The sequence below is a fragment of the Carassius carassius genome, chromosome 9 (assembly GCF_963082965.1).
Source record: "Carassius carassius chromosome 9, fCarCar2.1, whole genome shotgun sequence".
NCBI classification, from domain to species: domain Eukaryota; kingdom Metazoa; phylum Chordata; class Actinopteri; order Cypriniformes; family Cyprinidae; genus Carassius; species Carassius carassius.
The window spans coordinates 20,208,401-20,229,549 of NC_081763.1; the positions used below are offsets into that span (position 1 = coordinate 20,208,401).

General features: G+C 39.1%; 1 protein-coding gene and 1 non-coding gene across 5 annotated transcripts; both read left to right on the forward strand.

Moving 5' to 3' along the window:
* The first annotated feature begins 415 nt into the window (after positions 1 to 415).
* LOC132149242 (histone-arginine methyltransferase CARM1) lies at positions 416 to 19,624 on the forward strand. 4 transcript variants are annotated; one of them, XM_059558305.1, is made up of 16 exons: positions 416 to 639; positions 7,583 to 7,708; positions 8,102 to 8,208; positions 8,422 to 8,526; positions 8,914 to 9,024; positions 9,698 to 9,875; positions 10,757 to 10,847; positions 11,012 to 11,093; positions 11,649 to 11,734; positions 11,850 to 11,939; positions 14,004 to 14,141; positions 14,229 to 14,318; positions 14,397 to 14,509; positions 14,641 to 14,721; positions 15,774 to 15,842; positions 18,735 to 19,624. In XM_059558305.1, exons 1-16 carry the CDS (start codon positions 498 to 500, stop codon positions 18,872 to 18,874), a joined length of 1,749 nt encoding a protein of 582 aa, XP_059414288.1. In that variant the 5' UTR covers positions 416 to 497; the 3' UTR covers positions 18,875 to 19,624. The 4 variants fall into 4 exon arrangements, with proteins under 4 accessions (XP_059414288.1, XP_059414287.1, XP_059414289.1 ...); XM_059558304.1 differs by having other exon boundaries at positions 14,397 to 14,494; positions 14,641 to 14,739; XM_059558306.1 differs by having other exon boundaries at positions 14,397 to 14,494.
* Positions 11,362 to 11,559, forward strand: LOC132150843 (small nucleolar RNA SNORA74). The gene has a single exon (XR_009436021.1). It is a non-coding gene; the product is annotated as a small nucleolar RNA SNORA74 (small nucleolar RNA).
* Positions 19,625 to 21,149: the final 1,525 nt, after the last annotated feature.

The following is a 21,149-nucleotide window of genomic DNA, read 5'->3' on the forward strand; positions in this document are numbered from 1 at the left end:
CGTATTTCTTAATATGTAAACAAAATGAAAGACGAATTTTGAACCTGGCTTTATCCAATATTCAGATTTCTGTTCTGATTTTTTTTTTTTTTTGGAAATTAATGTTGGCTACATTTAATTAGAAAACAACTTAAATATTTAAAGAGCAATTCAGAAAACTTGTCTTACTTTATGTGATTGATGTCCTAAAATGTACACCGTACGGGAAGTATATTGTGATGTCTAATATGCCTTGTTCACCTGTGGTGTCTTTTCTTCTTCACAGCCTACTGTACAATAAAGTTTTCAACCCACGCATTTAATGTATTTATTAGTAAATGTACTCAAGTTACACCTGCTTTTTCTTTGTAGCCCATATCATGTCTTTAAATTGAATGAGAGCTGAAAAAAGCAGAAGTGTCCACGTGGAGGCAGTAGTAAGTCAGGCCTATCTTGAGCACTGACTCCAGGAGATGTGAACCGCTGCCCGTCTCTGTCTCACTCTCCCCAGATCGAAGATGGCGGTGTCCGTGTTCTCAGGCGTGCGCCTGCTCTCCATCGGAGACGCCAACGGAGACATACAGAGGCATTCAGAGCAGCAGCCTCTGCGACTAGAAATCAAAATCAACCAGGACGTGGCTCTCATTAGCCTCTCGAACAGTGAGTAGACGCTGGCTTTTAAACACGTTGAATCCGGCCTCAGTGGAGCGGTGTATCCTAGCTTAGCCTGATGAGAGTGGTGTGTGTGCGGCATGTGCGTCTGCTGCGCCGTCTGATCACCGGAACACCGGCGTCTTTTCAGTTATGAGCTCAAATGTGCCCCAGTCACCCCTGCATGCTTTTTAATAGATGTACAATTTCTGGAGCCATGGGTTTGGGTTCAACACGCATGCCACACACCACGTTGATCGTAGCATGTTAGCACCCGTAAACACATCGTATTGTGTTCTAGTTAGTTAATACCCATGGAATAAGGCAAGACATTCCAGTCCAGTCATTCCACTGACTGTGTATCTACAGATAGAAATATACGTGCATGTCTTCGAATGCATGAGGTTTCTTTAAGGCTTTACTCCAGACTTTTAGCAGGACCTCGAGGAAGGGCTTTGGATAATGTGGATTGGCGCCTGTAAAGTTAGCCGCAGTCTGAACCTTCAGTCATACTATTGTGCTTCAGAAAGTGTTCTAGAAAAGTCTTTGTTTTGCACTGGGTTTTATTGGCGTAAACATTTGAATTGTCTGTTAATATGGTTTTAACCCTGTTGGTTGATGGGCTGAATGGATGCTGAGCTCAGTTGATTGATTGCGCAGTTCTGCGCCACCTCTCTACTTTCACTATGCTGTACTTTACCATCAGAAGCCCGGTTTATTTTTCTCAAAGTCCAGAAAGCATTGCTGAAGTTAAGTGGAACTACGCAGAGGTTTCTTGTGGCAGCACCGTTTGGACATTCATCTTTGTTCTGCGGGGAACAATAGCGGGTCCCCCGCCTCCTTTTCTCCAGTGTCCCGCCTGTTCATTCAGCGCTCGGGGCTTTTGTTTGGAGCTCATGCTGCCGTGTCCCGTGCATGAGATGGATGTCTTACTGAAACAGATGCGCAACCCAAATGGCATAGATTTTTTTTTGATTAGTTATTACTGCTCGAGTCCCAAATGCCACATTATTTACTATGTTTTTTCGTCGAAATCCGAAGTTTATAAAGTGTAATTCATATTAGTTTGGGAGTGATATTTTTTCTCGTTTTAATGCGAGAGCCTGCTCCTAAATATTGTGTAAACCTCAAGAGCTAGCAAAGGTGTTAAAGTTAGTTCTGCTTTTTAAAAATAAATTAACACTATGAAAATATTAAAACTATTTATACTTTGTATTAAATGAATAAAAAAATAGTACCAGTCTGTTTAAATCTACATGGAGCGGGTCGCCCCCTTATGTGTCCAGCATTGTTGACGTCATATTACTGACCTTGTTGTGAAGTTGACGAGGTTGCTAAGGATTGCAGTAATAGTAATAATAATAATAACTTTAGTCTTTACTGTATGTACTGCATGTCTACACTGCTTTACAAAAAAAAGTAAACAAGTATGTATCCGCATGTGAAATTCATCATAAAAAATGAGTATGGGTTGGCCAAATAAATTAGTACTATTAATACTGTATGTTAGCCAGTAAAAAAAACGCAACATGTTTACCTTGAAGGAAACATTGCTTTCAGTGTGGTAAGCCCATTGTCTCTTTTACTTGTTAGAAACAGTTGTTTAGTCTTTTAGGATGTTTTAGGAGTCCAATGAGCAAAACCTTCAGTTATGAACATCCATGGGCATCGGAACCCATATGTGGGTAGAACAAGACCCACCCACATTTTAAGACCAGTGAAATTGGACCCACTCACTTTTACCAGCTCTAATTCAGCACATATGTCGGTTCACTTTTCAGATCACCATCAGTCAAATCCATTCCACTTGAGAAATGCCCTAATAATACAGTGGTTCTTCTCAAACCTCTCCTGGAGTACCCCAGGAGTACCTGCAGTGCAGCACGTGTCCCTCAATTACCACAACTGATTCAACTTATCAGCTCATTAGAGGAGACTGCAAGACCTGAAGTGGGTGTGTCAGATATTGGGAGACACCCAAAACGTGCAGTGCTGGGTGTACTTCATGGAGAGGTTTGAGAACCCCTGCCCTAATAAATTAAACTTCATTCCACGTTTCAGCTACAGCCTTGACTTCCACGCTACTGCTTCCTCAAACCCATTCCACTTGGCTCATTCAGAGTCCATATGAATGAAACTCTATTCCGTGTTTTCAGTACTCGCTCCTGCACTCCCTCGACACAGCAAGGTAAACAAAGCATCTAAAAGAATATCTGCTGCTCAGGTGGGTCTGGTTGTGTGCTCGCATACTGTCATGAAATAAGCTGGGGTTTAAGCATAGAGTGTATAAAAACATGGAAGCAGTGTCCGTGAAGTCACCCGTAGTTACCTGAAGAGTGTTTTTGAAGCTCAAACTGGGCAGAGCGTCACCTCGCATCACTCCTAAACCCCTTTCACACTGCCATTCCGACAAACACACGGGTAAAGTGTTCCGGCAATTGTTCCCGGGTCCCTAGATTTTGCACTTTCACACTGCCAGTGATTACCCGGGATATGTGCGTGCTTTCACACACAACCCGTAAAGATCCCGTAACGACACGTGACATCAGGGCGTGACGTGTAATGTACGAGTCGAAAACTTTAGGCATGCTATACTTTCACTGAAGCAAGCGACCGATCTCGGCGTCAGTGCAGAAAGTGAGGAACAAACTGATCTCTGCTTCATTACAGTTTGCACATATTTTTTCGTCGCGAACGTGGATCTTCCTTCAAAACAGCCGGTAAAAGAGTTGCGCGATAACGTGCGTCATCACTTCGACACGGCATTAGATCTGGCTTTTGTTCACACAGCACTCGTCCCGGGTTGAACCCGGCAATGTTACTAGGACCCCGATCCGGGTTCAATGCCGGAATCAATCCCGGGACGTGGTTGCTTTCACACAGAGGGCGACCCGGCAATGTTCCGGCAATATGCCGGGTCCGACGTGCAGTGTGATATGGAAGCATATGGGTAGCAATATTCAATTTGGGATGTAATATGCAAAATGACAATGCAATATGTAAAATGACAATGCATTTCTGTATTTACATTTTCCAATACATTTGTGCAACGTTTGGTGCAAAATGAAAATTAAATTACATAATTTACATTTGCCATTTCATGCACCAGTTTTAATATGTAAAATGAATAATAATTTTAGTGCTTTATAAGTTGCAAAATGAAAATGTATTACAGAAATGATTAGATATGTCTAACATGTTCAAGCAAAAACTGTGGCAAAATGATCATTTAAATGCTATTTTTCTTAAATGCATTAACACTCCCAGTCAAGACACTTACGATTGCATTTTCATTCGATGTCCCGCAATGAATGTAGCAAAATTCAATGTGCACATTGAAAATGCATTCCGAGCCGATCACACCTCCGCCCCCTCCCGCCATGTCAATCACTGCGTGAACAAGGCGGGGCTTGCAGAAGGTCAAGAGACCCAAGACTCAAGAAGAGGATGGACAAGACAGTTGGTCCGTGTACGTATTGATAATTTCGGTTTATGGCTTCAATATTTCATTCACACTTGTGGGCGGCGCTGAAACGCTGCTTTCATCTGATTGGTCGAATCGCTCCACCTTCAGCTCAGTCTTTTCATTCTTTCAGGCAGAATAAGAGTCAGTGCGAGTGTGACACTGTACATAATGTCTGAAACCACCGGTCACTGTTAATTAGCATAATATTTGAATCAGATGTAGCTGGGCACATAATTCGTGCTGTTGAGACCTGCAAATTATTTCTAGGTTGTAGTATTGTATGAATATTGTCCCACTGATAAATACAGTGCAAATAGTTTTCTCTCTTTGGATAAAAGTGAAGTGGAAATAAAAATCAATAATAGACTGAACAGTTCCATGTCTGTAACATTTACCAGTCATCTTTTAAGTCATAAGCCACTAGGTATGTGTGTGTGTGACATTAATAAATAATTGTAAAAATTAATATAGTTACATTTCTAAATAAAAATAGAAAAATTAGCTCTATGCTGCTCAGTGCTCCTGTAGCCTACCCCAGAACGCCCTCTCACGGCTGTAGACGGTAATGTTTTCTCTTGGTTCTGAATAAATGCGACCTATAGTCCAGTGCAACTTGTATATGTTTTTTTCCTCGTCATGGTGTATTTTTGGACTGATGCAACTTATACCGAAAAATACGGGTAACATTATTATTATTATTTATTATGAGACTAATTGACACAGACTAGAACTTTAATGTTTCACCAAATTCAGCTCAGATCTTCAGACTCGTCTGACTCGTGTTGCTGTATAACTGGCCAGACTTACCTTCCCAAAAAATCCTATTTAATTTTATTTCATAAATTTAACTATATTTATTTCCACTTCACTGTTATCCAAGGAGACAGAACTATTTGCACTGTTTTTATCAGTGGGACAATATTTATACAATACTATAACCTAGAAATAATTTAATTTAACTGGCCAGACTTACCTTCCCAAAAAATCCCATTTAATTTTATTTCATAAATTTAACTATATTTATTTCCACTTCACTGTTATCCAAGGAGACAGAACTATTTGCACTGTATTTATCAGTGGGACAATATTCATACAATACTACAACCTAGAAATAATTTGCAGGTCTCAGCAGCACGAATTATATGCCCAGCTACATCTGATTCAAATATTATGCTAATTAACAGTGAGTGTATTTTCCGACATTACAGTGCTTCACTCACACTGACTGTTATTCTGCCTGAAAGAATGAAAAGACCGAGCTGAAGGTGGAGCGATTCGACCAATCAGATGAAAGCAGCGTTTAAAAGTGAAAGTGACGTGACATTCAGCCAAGTATGGTGACCCATACTCAGAATTCGTGCTCTGCATTTAACCCATCCGAAGTGCACACACACAGAGCATTGAACACACACACACTGTGAACACACACCCGGAGCAGTGGGCAGCCATTTATGCTGCGGCACCCGAGGAGCAGTTGGGGGTTCGATGCCTTGCTCAAGGGCACCTAAGTCGTGGTATTGAGGGTGGAGAGAGCACTGTACATGCACTCCCCACACCTACAATTCCTGCCGGCCCGAGACTCGAACTCACAACCCTTCGATTGGGAGTCCGACTCTCTAACCATTAGGCCACGACTTTCAGCGCCGCCCACAAGTGCGAATGAAATATTGAAGCCATAAACCAAAATTATCAAAACGTACACGGGCCAACTGTCTTGTCCATGTTCTCTCACTTTAATCCTCTTCTTGAGTCTTGAGTCTCTTGACCTTCTGCAAGCCCCGGCTTGTTCACGCAGTGATTGACATGGCGGGAGGGGGCGGACACGTGATCGGCTCGGAATGCATTTTCAATGTGCACATTGAATTTTGCTACATTCATTGTGGGACATTGAATGAAAATGCAATCGTAAGTGTCTTGACTGTGAGTGTTAATGCATTTAAGAAAAATAGCATTTAAATGATCATTTTGCCACAGTTTTTGCTTGAACATGTTAGACATATCTAATCATTTCTGTAATACATTTTGATTTTAATTTTGCAACTTATAAAGCGTTAAAATTAGTATTCATTTTACATATTAAAACTGGTGTATAAAATGGCAAATGAAAATTATGTAATTTAATTTTCATTTTGCACCAAACGTTAAAATGTAAACACAGAAATGCATTGTCATTTTACATATTGCATTGTCATTTTGCATATTACATCCCAAATTGAATATTGCTACCCATATGCTTCCATAGTGTGAAAGGGGCTCTAGATAATTGAAAGCGGGCAAAAAGGCGGGAGCTGGTTGCTGAAGCCACGCCCACCTAGCAGGAGGGCGGTGACAGCAGCTGCAATCTTCCTGTCACTCTAGTGGCCACGCCCTTAATTATGCAGAACTTTAAGGCTTAATATAATGTAAACGGGTGAGTTATAAAAAAAAAAAATTCACCCCCCTAACAGTTGTCATGAAGGGCTAAATTAGCTATATAGATCAAAATTATTTATTGAACCAGGCTGTAAACATGTTTTTTTTCTGCTGTAAAGTTTAACATGGGGAGTCTATGGGCTTGACTCCCTTTTGCAGCCTGCCTCTAAAGTGAAGTGATGTGACATACAGCCAAGTATGGTGACCCATACTCATTCGTGCTCTGCATTTAACCCATCCAAAGTGCACACACACACCGTGAACACACACCCGGAGCAGTGGCCAGCCATTTATGCTGCGATGCCCGGGCAGCAGTTGGGGGTTCAGTGCCTTGCTCAAGGACACCTAAATGTTGGACTACCAACATTTTTTTTTTTTTTTTTCGACAGCCATTCAAGCGTCACTCTAAAGCTCAGATTTCCATGGCCTTATTCCCCTGCCCTCTGTTTAAGAGGTGTTTTCTTGAGCTGCTGTAGAGACTGTACTTTTTTTCAGATCAATTATATAAATGAATACGAGCCTAATCTGTCTATGGAAAGCTTGACCTAATCCTACAACAGCTGGGCAAATAAATGACACAATCCCTCATCCTGGCATCACAGCTTACTTTTGCAGTGGTTAGAAGGCCAAGTTAATGTCTTTGAACCGGTCTGGTTTAGTTTGATTTGCTTGATCTTTGTTTAGGTGGTAGTAACCTTTTAAGGACCGAGCATAATTTGTTAATTTCTTCTGTCCCATTGTAATGCAATAGTTCACATAAAAATGACAATTTTGTTATCACTAACAGTACCTCATGTCGTTCCAAACCTGTATGCTTTTTTGTTTTTCTGTTGTGCACAAATGTTTACAAAGAGAGTGTATTTTTTGTACATAAAATGCAAGTCAACGGGGTCCAGTGTTGTTTTGGAAACGACTTATTTCCATTGTATGGACAAAAACTGTTGAAACATTATTCAAAAGTAATTAATTTAGTTTTTTATTTTCATGAAAATTGTAAACAATGAGATAATATCAGAACACTGATCTGTTTCGGGTAAGGCATATTTACCTCCATGCATTTGCTTTCCTCCACAGATGAAGAGACGTGTGTCTTTAAGTGTTCAGTATCACGAGAGACAGAATGCAGTCGGGTTGGGAAGCAGTCCTTCATCATTACTCTGGGCTGTAACAGTGTCCTCCTGCAGTTTGCATCTCCAGCAGGTAAAACTCACCACCTTTTACAAGTACATCAGGCTTTTACGGTAATTTAGCAGTTCATTGAGAGACAAGCGAAGCATATTTTGACTCCATTAGGACTCTTTTCAGTTTCACACTTCCCACTTTTCAGTTGACTCTTAGGAAAATGAAGTGAAACAAGTTTTAGTTTTAGAATTTTAATCAAAGATAAACCTAACTTTTTCCCATTTTTTCGCCACTGCTAAAGCCTTGTTAGCTGGCATGCCATTAACCACAAACAAACATTCAGATAAGCACAGCTGCAGTCCCTCATTGTGTACAAACTTTTAAATGAAATGATTGTGGGCAAACCTGAATGAAGAGATGGTGCTGTGAAGCTTTCTCTCTTGATGTAATCCGTGGTGTTGTGTTTGGCAGATTTCTCGTCGTTCTATAACCTCCTGAAGAACTGTCGTGGACATGGGGGTGAACACTCGGTCTTCAGTGAGAGGACGGAGGAGTCCTCAGCTGTACAGTATTTCCAGGTGTGTTTGGCTTCTAATTAACATGAATAGACAAAACACATTGTCATTTGTGCAGTTGAACCAAATTTATTCCTGGTTTACAACCTCAAGAGGTATTTTTAAATAAGTTTTAAAATGTATCCAGGCTAGCATTTATTTCTGATGGAGAAATTTGATTTGTAGCAGCAATAGAAGTGTAATATGAATGTCCTCCCGTTTTTTCTTCTTCTTCAGTTTTATGGCTACCTCTCTCAGCAACAAAATATGATGCAGGATTATGTGCGAACTGGAACATATCAACGGGCCATCCTTCAGAATCATACTGACTTCAAAGATAAAGTACTGTTATTTTCTTCTGTTGATACATCTGTTACTGTATAGATTGTAGGTTGCATGCTTGTAGACAGCATAGAGTTGAGTAGTTTCAGAATGGCTTTCACTGTGCTTATTGTAGCATTTCTTGTTCTCCATAAAAAAAAAAAACTCATTAGTCAGGGATTTTGGCTATTGTGTCCTTGACTTTTAGCTTTGATGTTGTCCAGACCAAAATGAACAGTTGACTTATTACAACTAGGTGAAAATGGATGTTTGAGTCCACTTCATTTAAAACGGCTATTCCTTGTGAATGTTTCTCTAAATTAAACCTGTAGTTTGGACCAGGTTGTGTCAAATCATGTCCGATTCTTGTTCTCATTCTTCCCTGTCCTTCCTTTTTCTGTGGTTCAGGTGGTTCTGGATGTAGGTTGTGGCTCTGGGATTCTGTCATTTTTCGCAGCTCAGGCTGGTGCCCGTAAAGTTTATGCTGTGGAGGCCAGTACCATGGCTCAACATGCAGAGGTATGACATATTCCTCGATCACTAACATGCACTATTGCTGAGAGATCTTGGATCAAAAAGATTGAAAATGTTTTTGAAAGACATCTCTTCTGCTCACCAAGGCTGCATTTATTTGATCAAACAAACAGGTAAACTGCAAAATTGTTAAATTTTATTACAATTTAAATGTCTTGGATATTTTGAAATGTAATTTCTGTGATGACAGCTGATTTTTCAGCATGATTACTGCAGGCTTCAGTGTCACACGATCCTTCAGAAATCATTCTAATATGATCATTTGTAGCTTTTCTTATAATCATCAATGTTGAAAACCGTTATGCTGCCTAATATTGATCAAACTTTTGAATGCTAGTGTATATTTCACATGTGTAGTCCCATTTAATCATTTATAAATATGCAGGTAATTGAGTGATGTGGGATATCTGTACCAAAAATGGATGATTATGTAATTGAAAGTTTTATTATATCATATTAAAATATCGTAATCTTTTCTGGAGAATTTTTTATTCCTCTCCTTTAAAAGGACATGAATGCTTGACAGTCAAGATTTAGTATTGATACCAAGAAGCTGGTTTTGTACCAAATTCAGAATTTCATAAAAAGATGGCTTTTGGCATTAGCTAATTGGAAGTCATGCTAAATAGTAGTAATGCTAATAATTGTGTGTCCACAGGTTCTTGTGAACAGTAACAGGCTGTCAGAACGTGTTCTGGTGATTCCTGGTAAAGTGGAGGAAGTGTCCCTACCCGAGCAAGTGGACATAATTATCTCTGAACCCATGGGCTACATGCTGTTCAACGAAAGGATGCTGGAGAGCTATCTGCATGCCAAGAAGTTCCTCAAGCCCAACGGTAAAAAGTTTGTTTCAATAAAAATAACTAAACAAAGGCAGGTTGACATACAGTGCCTTCCATTAAAATTGGCACCCTAGGTAAATATGAGCAAAGATGGCTATGAAAATAAATCTGCATTGTTTATCTTTTTGGACATTCATTCAGAAAATTAACAAAATTCTAACCTTTACTTGAAGTAAAACAATTGAAAGTGAATGGAAACTCATATTATGAAATAAATGGTTTTCTCTAATACACGTTGACCACAATTATTGGCACCCCTAGAAATTCTTCAGAGTAAAATATCTCTGAAGTATATTCCCATTCATAATAAAAACAAAATGTGCACACCATGGTGACTAGGAGCATGAGATTGTCCATCCTTGACTTCCATCTTTAATGTCGTGGGCCTGTTTGTCTGCTGGAGGTCCTGGTCATCTTGTTCAGTAACATGGCATCATGAATTCTATCAAATACCAACAGATATATAAACCTGTCTGCCTCAGTTAGAAATCTTACAGTGGGCTGTGGTTAGATCTTCCATGAGGACAATGATCCAAAACAAACATTAAAATCAACACAAAAATGTGTCACTGAGCACAAAATGAAGCTTCTGCCATAGCCGTCCCAGTCCTCTGACCTGAACCCTATAGAAAATAAGTGTGGTGAACTGAAGAGAAGCACCAACATGGAGATGGCTCTGGAGAGATTCTGGATGAAGGAATGGTCCCTGATCTCTTGTCAGGTGTTTTCCAAACTCATCAGGCAGTACAGGAGAAATTGAAGAGCTGTTATCTTGGGAAAAGGGCGTTGCAATAATTGGGTGCTAATAATTGTGAGAAAAACATTTCAGCATTGTATCAATATTTGTACAGAACACACCTCTGTTCTCTTTACAGGCAAAATGTTTCCCACCATTGGAGACGTGCACCTCGCCCCTTTCACAGATGAGCAGCTTTACATGGAGCAGTTTACAAAGGCCAATTTCTGGTGTGTTTTCTCAAATGAGAATAAGGACATTGGGTGGGGGGAGAGTACAGATGCAGGTGTCAAATAATAGTCATCTGCTACCGCCTTAAATTACTGTCTGTTTATTCACACTTTGAGACTAAGGCATAACTCTGGATCATTCTTTTGTGTTTTTCTTTTTTCAGGTACCAGCCATCTTTCCATGGGGTGGATCTGTCTGCGCTGAGAGGAGCTGCAGTAGATGAATACTTCAGACAGCCGATTGTGGTGAGAAATGGGAGGGAATGACTGGTTGAATTGGCTGTGTGCATGTTCATTCATAAATACTAACTCTAAAATAGCTTTTTAGAGTTAGCCACAGCTTGGAAAGTTCACTGAAGTATGTGTGTAGTCCGTCAGAGCTACTTTTTCCACTTGAGAAGTTAATTAAGTTGTGGATTATGTGCTTAATTTTCAGTCCACAGATTTCCAGACATCATAATTGTAGTTTACAGTCTGTCTCTGTGTGTGTGTGTGTGTGTGTGTTGGGTTTATGTCCAGCAGTAGTCAGCTGTTTAGGCATATCCATTGCCTGTAATGGTGTTACACTGCTGGGACAGTGACCTGCTGTGGTCTGGCTCCAGAGGGTGCTGTTGTAGCACCCTTCAGAGTTCAGGCCGAGGCGGGAGAGCCCTCTGAGCTAGGACTGAGTCTGATTAACTGTGGCTCATTCCTTGACAAGAGGCCTCACAGCATGTCAGTTTGTTTTATTCAAACTGCTTCCTCCTCCTCCTCCACATGCAGATACCTGCCTTTTCTAATTTATTCTGTCATTTCTTTCAGGACACTTTTGATATCAGGATCCTGATGGCCAAATCTGTGAAATATACAGTGAACTTTTTAGATGCTAAAGAAGAGGATCTTTACAAGTATGAGATCACTAAATGTATAATTGTATTGTTTAAATTCTTTTGATATATGGGAAAAGTACAAATAGAAGTCTGTCAGTTTGTCACGTTTTTATATATCCTTTTCTTGTTCCAGGATAGAAATCCCCTTCAAATTCCACATGATGCATTCAGGGCTTGTTCATGGGCTGGCTTTCTGGTTTGATGTCGCATTCATTGGATCAGTGTAAGTTCCAACATATTCTATTCACAGTGTTTTCACACTTGAGTCCTCTCTCACAGAACCAAATTCAGACCATTTAAAATGGATGTGAAGTGATAGAAACTGGTTTTCTATGCTTTGTGATTCTGATGAAATGCCGATTTATATAGGGCGCTTTCCCGCCACCTGCCGTTGGCTATTGCGATGCGAATAAGGCTTCAGTTTTTGAGGAGAAAGGTTTTTCCCCCAACAACATCATGTTCCCTTCTCAGGAAAACGAGGTTATGCCAGTAACCTGAGGTTTTTTGTGCTTTCACTCTGTCACTGGTGTGCTTGGATCAGATCGATCTTGGGTTTTTATATATATATATATATATATATATGTATGTTGAGCCATTTGAATGCCTTATGGTTAGAGTCAGACTTGTAACCCGAAGGTTGTGGGTTCGAGTCTCGGGTCTGGCAGGAATTGTCAGTGGGGGGAGTGAATAACCAGGGCCCTCCTCCACCTTCAGTAACAAAACTGAGTAGGGCTGGGAATTGAAAATCAGATACTTGTTGTCAAATTAACATTTCTGCCTATCGATTCCTATGCGCTGTTTTTTTTTGTTTTTTTTCATCTGTGAGGACCAGACCTACTGATCTGCCAGGACCTTGCTCATTAATCTAAGTGCTCCAAAGTTTGGCTACATTTGCAATCAGAAGCCAAAAAAAAAGCTAAGTATAATATCTGTGATAGCTTAACATGTTGCAAGAGAGGTGTCACCACCAACACGAGAAAGCACTTTAATTTAATAGATCATTAAAGATCGCGAACACAATACGATCTCACCAGTGTGATTTGAACATTTAAATTTGCGTTCACGCTTACATTGAGAATAAAAAGAGAGCAGCTGTCTGTCATGAATAAAACCGCTTTTCAGTCTTTTCAGATAATTTTTCTGTAACAAACATGCAAATCACAGAAGAATTTGATAAGTTTATATTTCAGATATAAACTGTATACGATGTGTATGGTAGCGTTTTAAAATAGAATAAATCACCTTTTGAAGATAATTTGACACTTCAAATGAAGACAATGTTGCTTCTATTTTGCACACAGACAGCTCCTAAAGAGTAGTTTTTATGTAGCCTGTTGATTTGTGTTCATTGTATTCAGCTCCAATAAATGGTTTGCAAAAAAAGAGACACAGGGTAAATGTTTGATATCATTATTTAATCACTTTGGAATGGAAAAGAAACAGAATTGAAATCGGAATTGATCAAATTCAAATGAACCCGACCCCAAGTGAGGCCATTTAGCAAGGCTCCAAACCCCCAACTGCTCCTAGGGGGCACCACAGCAATATGGCTGCCCACTGCTCCGTGTGTGTGTGTGTGTGTGTGTGTGTGTGCGCGCACTTGGATGGGTTAAATGCAGAGCACAAATTCTGAGTATGGGACACCATACTTGGCCACACTTCACTTTTATATTATTATTATTATTATTATTATTATCATCAAATTCAGACCACGTTAAATTGACCAAAACATGAAACAAGTGAAAGAAATCAGGTTCTCTTTGCATTCACACTGGTGTGCTCGGATCTGATTGTGGTCCATTTCAGTCTATATTTTGAAAATAATGTATTTCAATATTTTTTTTTTTTTTTTGTCAATAATAATTTTGTCGCAATGCAAATTATAAGATGACTGTCAGTTTGTTTTGGGAGTTCGTTTTTTTTTTTTTTTTAGTTTGTTTAGTGTGGTGATGTGTAACTTTTGTCCCTCATTTTTGTGGACCACTGAAATAAACCAAGTTACCATCATTTTTTTTTATGCATATTTTGTCAGATTTTAAAAATACTTTGTGATTCTTAAATGATGACTCCTAAAGAATTGGTATGTCTGGACTATAAGCATATATCAGTTCAAATGTAGTCATTCCTCGAGTAGATGTGTGATCATTTATATTCATTTCCTTTTGATTATAACGGTTTTCAATATATGGGAATATGGTCACGATTTAAAAAACGTGGATATAAGTGAACTATTTTGCAATCTGAAAATTTTGACCGATATGCTCTTGTGTGATGTCTCTCTGAACAGGATGACAGTGTGGCTCTCTACGGCCCCCACAGAACCCCTCACTCACTGGTACCAGGTGCGCTGTCTGCTGCAGTCACCTCTCTTTGCCAAGGCAGGGGACACGATGTCAGGCACTGCACTTTTAATCGCCAACAAGAGGTGAGCAACCACAATGCTTTGTGTTTAACACTCAGGCAGTTTCGCATTTTGTCATGTGGTCTCATTTGTTTCCACTTCCTCTCACAGACAAAGCTATGACATTAGTATTGTTGCTCAAGTAGACCAGACGGGCTCCAAGTCCAGTAATCTACTTGATCTCAAGAACCCATTCTTCCGGTGAGAGGATACATTGCTTTGAAAACCAATAAAGAATGTCTGAATGGCGTGTTGATTATGCTATGCTGTGTTCTGCAGGTACACGGGCACAACACCCACCCCACCTCCAGGTTCACACTATTCCTCTCCCTCAGAGAATATGTGGAACACTGGGGGAACCTACAGCATGAGCCAAGGCATGGCTGTGTCGGGTACTTCAGCAGGAAGACTCTTATAAAATCATTCCTCTTTTTAGATATATATCAGCTGACGTTCCTCCCATCCGGCTGCTTTTGCAATACTGGAGTGATGTCACTAATACTGAACTCTCTGTGTTTGCCAGGGATGCCTACAGCCTATGATCTCAGCACCGTCATTGGCGGCAGTGGGACTACAGTGTCCCACAACAATCTCATCCCCATTGGTACAGACACGCATGCACGTATGGATATTTACACACACACTCACACATACACACACACATATGAGGAGTGGTGGGTTTTTTTTTTTTAACTGTTGTTCACCCATAAATGAGAATTGTATCATCATTTAATCGCTCATGTATTTCCAAATCTCTTTCATGTAAAGTGATTGGGTCTTCATATGGAAGATTGGTATGGATTACTTGTTTCATATGGACTACTTTTAAGAAGTCTTTTTGTACTTTGAAAAGCCACACAACCAACTTTGATGATTCAACGAATAGACAAAATTATGCGAGAATAATATCTTCATCTGTGTTTCAAAGATGAATGGAAATCATACAAATTTAGAACATCAGGAGGGCGAGTAAATGACTGAAGTTTCATTTTTTTGGGTGCACTATCCCTTTTAGCACTGAAGGTTAAGCTAAAAAAATAAAAAATAAATATTATAATTTCAAAGGGGCCACATCATGAATGATCAAATTTTGATCTTTTAAGATAAGAGCTTGATGTTATAATGACAAAATACTGTAACTTGCAGAACTCCTCACCTCCCCAGTCCAAATAGAAATATTAAAGCTAAGCTCCTAAAATGGCCCATTCTGTATTTTCTGACATCAGAAAACACAATCCTCCATGTGTACTCATCAGTGATTATTATTGGGTGACCAGAAATCTCATAGTGTGGTAGAGTATCACTTAATGTGAATGTGAAAAGGGTAATTGAATATAGAAGCATTGAGGGTGCAGCAGCCAAAAATTGTGTTTTGGTGCAAAAAACTATTTCTAATTGTATCTCAGGGACAAAAAGTGCATGATATGGCCCCTTTAAATCTATACTACTTTATTATTTTAATATCTCTTCTAATATCCTTTATAGTATAATTAATAATTGTCTATTGTTATTGAAATGTTTTCTACACAAGTACTACAGTTTTAGATTATATCACAACCTTTCTCCTTTAAGATTTGTCATATTCATGTTTTATATGTATATCAGATTTTGTTCTGGTGTAAATTGAAAATATTTGTCTTTTTGTTTCCCCTCCAGTGAACACAGGGATTGTGAATCACACTCACTCCAGAATGGGTTCGATAATGAGCACCGGAATCGTCCAGGGTGAGTGTCTCTGCTCTTAGTGTTTTCACCTGGACTCTTACAGATAAATGGATATTCCTCCCACAAACTAAGATTCTCTCATATTTCCTCACCGGCATGTTGTATCAAATTGAAAAATAAGGCCTATGTTCATCTTCAAAATAGAATGAAGATATTTTTCATATTCTCTCATAATTTTTGTCCAGACATTGACAGTCTACACTTTACAAAATTTTCATTCATAAAAAAATTACTTGGACAAAGTAACTTCATAAAATAATTATTCATATATAAACCGTAATCATTCATACATTCATATAATCAACCACGCCACGTTTTGATTTTAAACCGTGCCGTGCTCCTGTTTATTCAATGCCTTTTGTGAAATGTATTTGTGGAAGTCAGTTTTCATATTTTGGCAGGCTGCCACAAATAAATCATTGTATGGGAAACACTGAACATTTGTGATCTTACATTGACGCACTATTTTCCTATTTAATAACTTAAAGTTGCTTTGACAAAATCGGTGTTGTTAAAAGCACTATATATATATATATATAAGGTGACTTGACTTTTAAAGTGTGAAGGTGTTTAATATGGTGTTGCACTGAGCATTTGTGTTTGGTGTGATTCACCTTTACAGAACTGGTAGTGTGTGCCGAGTGCCTGCAGATTGATACCGTGTGAACCGTCTCATTGAATTCATTGTCAAACCATGAGTGTTGTTTTTTTGAGGTGATGTGTTAAGTAAAAAATAAAATAAAAGATTCCACCTCAAACCTTTTTCGCTCTCTTCCAGTCTCTCCATTTAGTTGTTTTAAAAGAGTCTTACATAAAGCTGTTTAGGGTGAAGTGAACCTGAAACCAGGCTAACTATACAAATTTTTTGACTACTGAGTAGTGTTGCATGGTGCACCGATACTTCAAAAGTATCGCGATTATCAGAAATTAAAAACGTCACGAATCCTAAATTTATTAGTATCGATACTTCAAAGAATGACTGCGTTCCAGATTTGTAAGATAAGTATTTTATGTTGGTGTGTGCAACGCACGCTTCCAGTGCCTCCCTATGGACGTCTGTTTTTTCTCCTCACGCAAGCAGCAAAAAAGCACTACAGCGAGATGGCTGCATTAGTGGCTTTACTAAACTGATTTGGCTTTACTAAAATGTGTGCATAATCGCATTAAATAGTTTAAATAATTTGTTCAGATGAACAAAGCACGAGGTTTTCTTGCATAATTAACATTTTAATTGTTTGGTCAGACAGTTCATATATAATATTCACATTAATTGGGGATTAAACGTGGAGTTATATTCTGTATGCTAAATATGAAAACGAGCATATCTGCACAGCACCTATAACTGCGCTTTGTATCTGCTGATTGCTGATCGAGATTTACATGCTTGGCTCACTGACCCTGTATACTCATTCATTTCGTTCATAAACGAGATGTATCAGTTCATTCGACTAGTTCACGAATAAGATCTCTCGTTCAGTGAAGGGCGGATTCGTTCACTACATTCAACAAATCACATGCTCTGTCACATCTTGAGTAACTCTTTGACAGGATGAAACAGTTCACAGAGCTGTTCACCGAGCTGCGCATGCGCAGCTAATAGCGCCGCACTCGCGCGCTGCTGTGGAGGGAGGAACTTCAGCGAACGAGAAATATGAGTCAGTGGGTTACCTGAACGAGAACGATTCGTTCACCTAAAAGATTCGTTCACGGACGAACCATCACTAGTGCAATTTCATATAGCCTATATTAAATATTTGGAATACATATTTTCATATTTTATTAGGTTCTTTGATAAGGTTACAATACGAAGGTCTAAGCAGCAACGTATCTTCCGTGTTGTCCCCGATGCGCGGGTCGGGGCGGGTAAAGAAATGTTACTTTATTTGCGGGCTAGGGCGGGCCAAATAATTTCATAAAAGCGGGGCATCACCAGGCTGCATGTGCTAGCACAAGTGATACTGTGGCCGCCGGTCCATGACTGGTAGAAAAAGATGATGCTCACTAAACTCACTGGCTGAGTTTTCTCCTCTGAAAGAAAAGGTTGCACAATTAACAGAATAAGTTACAATATCTGAGATATTGCTGCTAAATTTTATTAGCTTTTTTTTTTTTACTTGAATGCCATTACTTAAATTTATATTATTTATCTTTTGACATTTAATCTTCTGAGTTCAGAAACATTGTTTAATATAATCGCTGTTCATATTTTTATTCAAAGTTCAGAATCAAGATAATTTTATTACTCTTATGTTTCTTATGATAACTGAGATAATGCTGCTAAATTTATTCTTTCTTTACCTTGAATGTCATTGCTCTAATTTATTTTTTATATTTTGATATTTCATATTTTGTTCACATGTTTAATATATATGCTGTTTATATGTTCATTTATTAGTGTGTTATAATGATTAGAATGTTGTCCCTGTTTTAAAATAAAGCACAGGAATGATATTTGAGTGTATTTTTCCTTTCAGGAAAAGTATTGAGTATCGAAGTATCAAAGTATCGAAATCGCAATTCTTGACTAGGTATCGGTATCGAAACAATAATTTTGGTATCGTGACAACACTACTACTGAGTAGTTGATTAATTCTTTGAACATCACTAATGGTGATTGTTCTTTGATTTGATCTCTTAAGCACAAAGTATTCTTTATTTGTCAGACAAACACTTAGCATACACACACAGCTTTTCAAATTATACTCAATTTGATCACGTGTAAACACTGGCACATGCTCAATAGAATGTTTCCACCTTGTGGATAAACTTAAAAACAACATAAATAAGAAAACGGCTGAAAAACCCACAAAGCATACTTTTTTAACTTTAACATCGTAGTAACCACATGTTCATAAATACAAAGGATGTAATGTTGCTCTTATCTCCTCTCAGGGGCTACAACTGCCCAGCAGGGTCCCAGCAGCAGCGGTCCTTATTACCCAGTCACCAACCAGTTCACCATGGGTGGCCCGGCTATCTCCATGGCATCTCCTATGGCCATCCCCAGCAACACCATGCACTATGGGAGCTAAGGCCAAAGGATGGCCTCTGCATGTCCAATTACCCTCCACCTCACCCCACCCCTGCAAACTGACAGCAGCCAAATTCAGAATACCAAATACAGTGCACCAGTCTCTGACCATCACTTTATTCTTGCTCTCTCTATATATAGATATACATGTATACGTATATATATATATATTCTGAACTGTTTCTTTCACTGGTGTTTTATTTTACATATCCGTCCCGCGGCCCTATAATGTCAGCGCGTGCAGGCATTCAGCCAGTTCAAAACATCTGAGGTGTATCATTGTTACTCTTTCCTCCCACCCCAAACACACACCGCACCTGCTCCACAGTCTGCCACTAGGAGGCAGCACTTGTCTGTAAGCATGCTGAAAAAGCACAAACCAGAGACTCGAGACTCAACGTAAAGGACTCGTTCGCAAGAACACTGACAATAGGAGGTTTTTTTTTTTTTTTTTAATAAATGCTTCACAGATGTGCACACATCTCCCTTATTTCATGAACTCCCACTTTTTTTAGAAGCATAAATGCCATCGTTGACTATTGAAATGAATTCAAGATCTATTGCAGGATTTCGCCACTGTTCCTAACAACTCCAGCTCAATTGTTCCTACACTTTACGTTTCCAGTAATATCGACCGGCTGTCACAACTCGATTCACTGGTGGGCTTTTGATGGCCATCTCAACTCACCTACACTCTCATCACTCTCCTGAAGCAACGGACACTTTCTGTAGATGCTCACCAAGTTCATTACAATTACTAGCACAGTACCGCTGGACCCTGCCTGTACACAGCCATAGTGTAGATAGAGATCATCTTACTTTTCATTCCATTTATGACTGTGGGTTTTAATGTAGTGCAGTCCCAGATTTTTGTGTTGCTTGGTGTTCCTTGAGGTGAATTCTTAGCGTGGATTATCAAAGACTGCTGCTGTCGACCTCTGACTCCAACACGACGCAAATCTGACTTATAAATTGGCGCATTCATTTTTAGTCAATTATAAGGACACAAAGGTTTTAGAAGTAAAAATACCAGCACCAAAACCTTCCATTACCAGCCAAGTAGGACAGTAGAGTGCTGGGAAGGACAGTCGGCACTGGGGGGGGGGGGGGAGGAAGACAGATGGATGAAAGACAAACAGTGAGGTCCGTGGACACACACTGACCGCTGCAGCACGGATTACAGTATCCTAGTTTACATCCCCCGAGTCCTGATCTTGTCAAATTTTGTGTGTCGTGAGACTTGAGGAAATGAGGAGATCAAGTGATGCCTGACAAGCTATAACCTTCCTCCTCTTTTCCTCCCCTCTCTCCCTCCTTCCTCTCCTGTACCGGGGATATTATATGACGAAAGCCCCATCCAAGACTTTGAAGTCGTGTGCACCGCTTCCAGTCATTTTAGGGTTTTTTTCAGTTTGATTTAGAACTTTAATGAGATCATGAGATGAAAACAACCATGTCTGCTAGTTTGTAGAATTAAAGTTTTGTTTTGTTTTCTTTCAGAAAAAAAAAGGAACAGAAAAAAAGCTAATTAAATGTTGATGGAGAATTCCCAAAGTGTGGCTGCTTAAAGTAGCATTATTTTTTTATTTATGAAGTTGGGGGAAAAAAGTATAAAATGATGATGGTTCGAGAAGTTAAATGATCTGAGGCGTGTTTCCCAAAAGTCTTGTTACCTAACTATGGTCACAAGATCCATTGAACTCTTTTGGTAACAACAGAATTTGCGACAATAGTTGCTTTTGTGAAACGCACCCCTGGATGGGTTATAGATGATAAAACAGATGTATCTTAAACAGAAGAAAAGAAAATCCAGTAACACTTTGCTATGGAGTTCCATTTGTTTATATGTTTTTGGTATCGTGAAATAATTCATTTTTACAGCATTTATTATGGTTAATGTAGGTTTATAAATATAGTATTGTTCATTACTTCTTGATTTATAATATACTAGTTTATACATCTTAATGTACTAGAAATGTGGAAATGAACATTAACCAAGATAAAGGCTGCAAATATATTAGCATTATTGTAATGTTACTCGTTGTTTGAAACCCATATGACTTTCTATCTTTCGGACTTTGATGAAACAAAAAGGAGAAATCTTGCTGCTTAAGCTGCTCTTTTCTATATAATTACAGCGGCCAGTGCACAATTTCAATAATTAGGTTTTCTAAAATAAAGCTGTTGTATTGTTTCAGAATACTACTTGTAGTCATAGGAACTCATTTTAAGGTACTGTTATATCCTTTCTGTTTGTCAGCCACCGGGCACTGTCC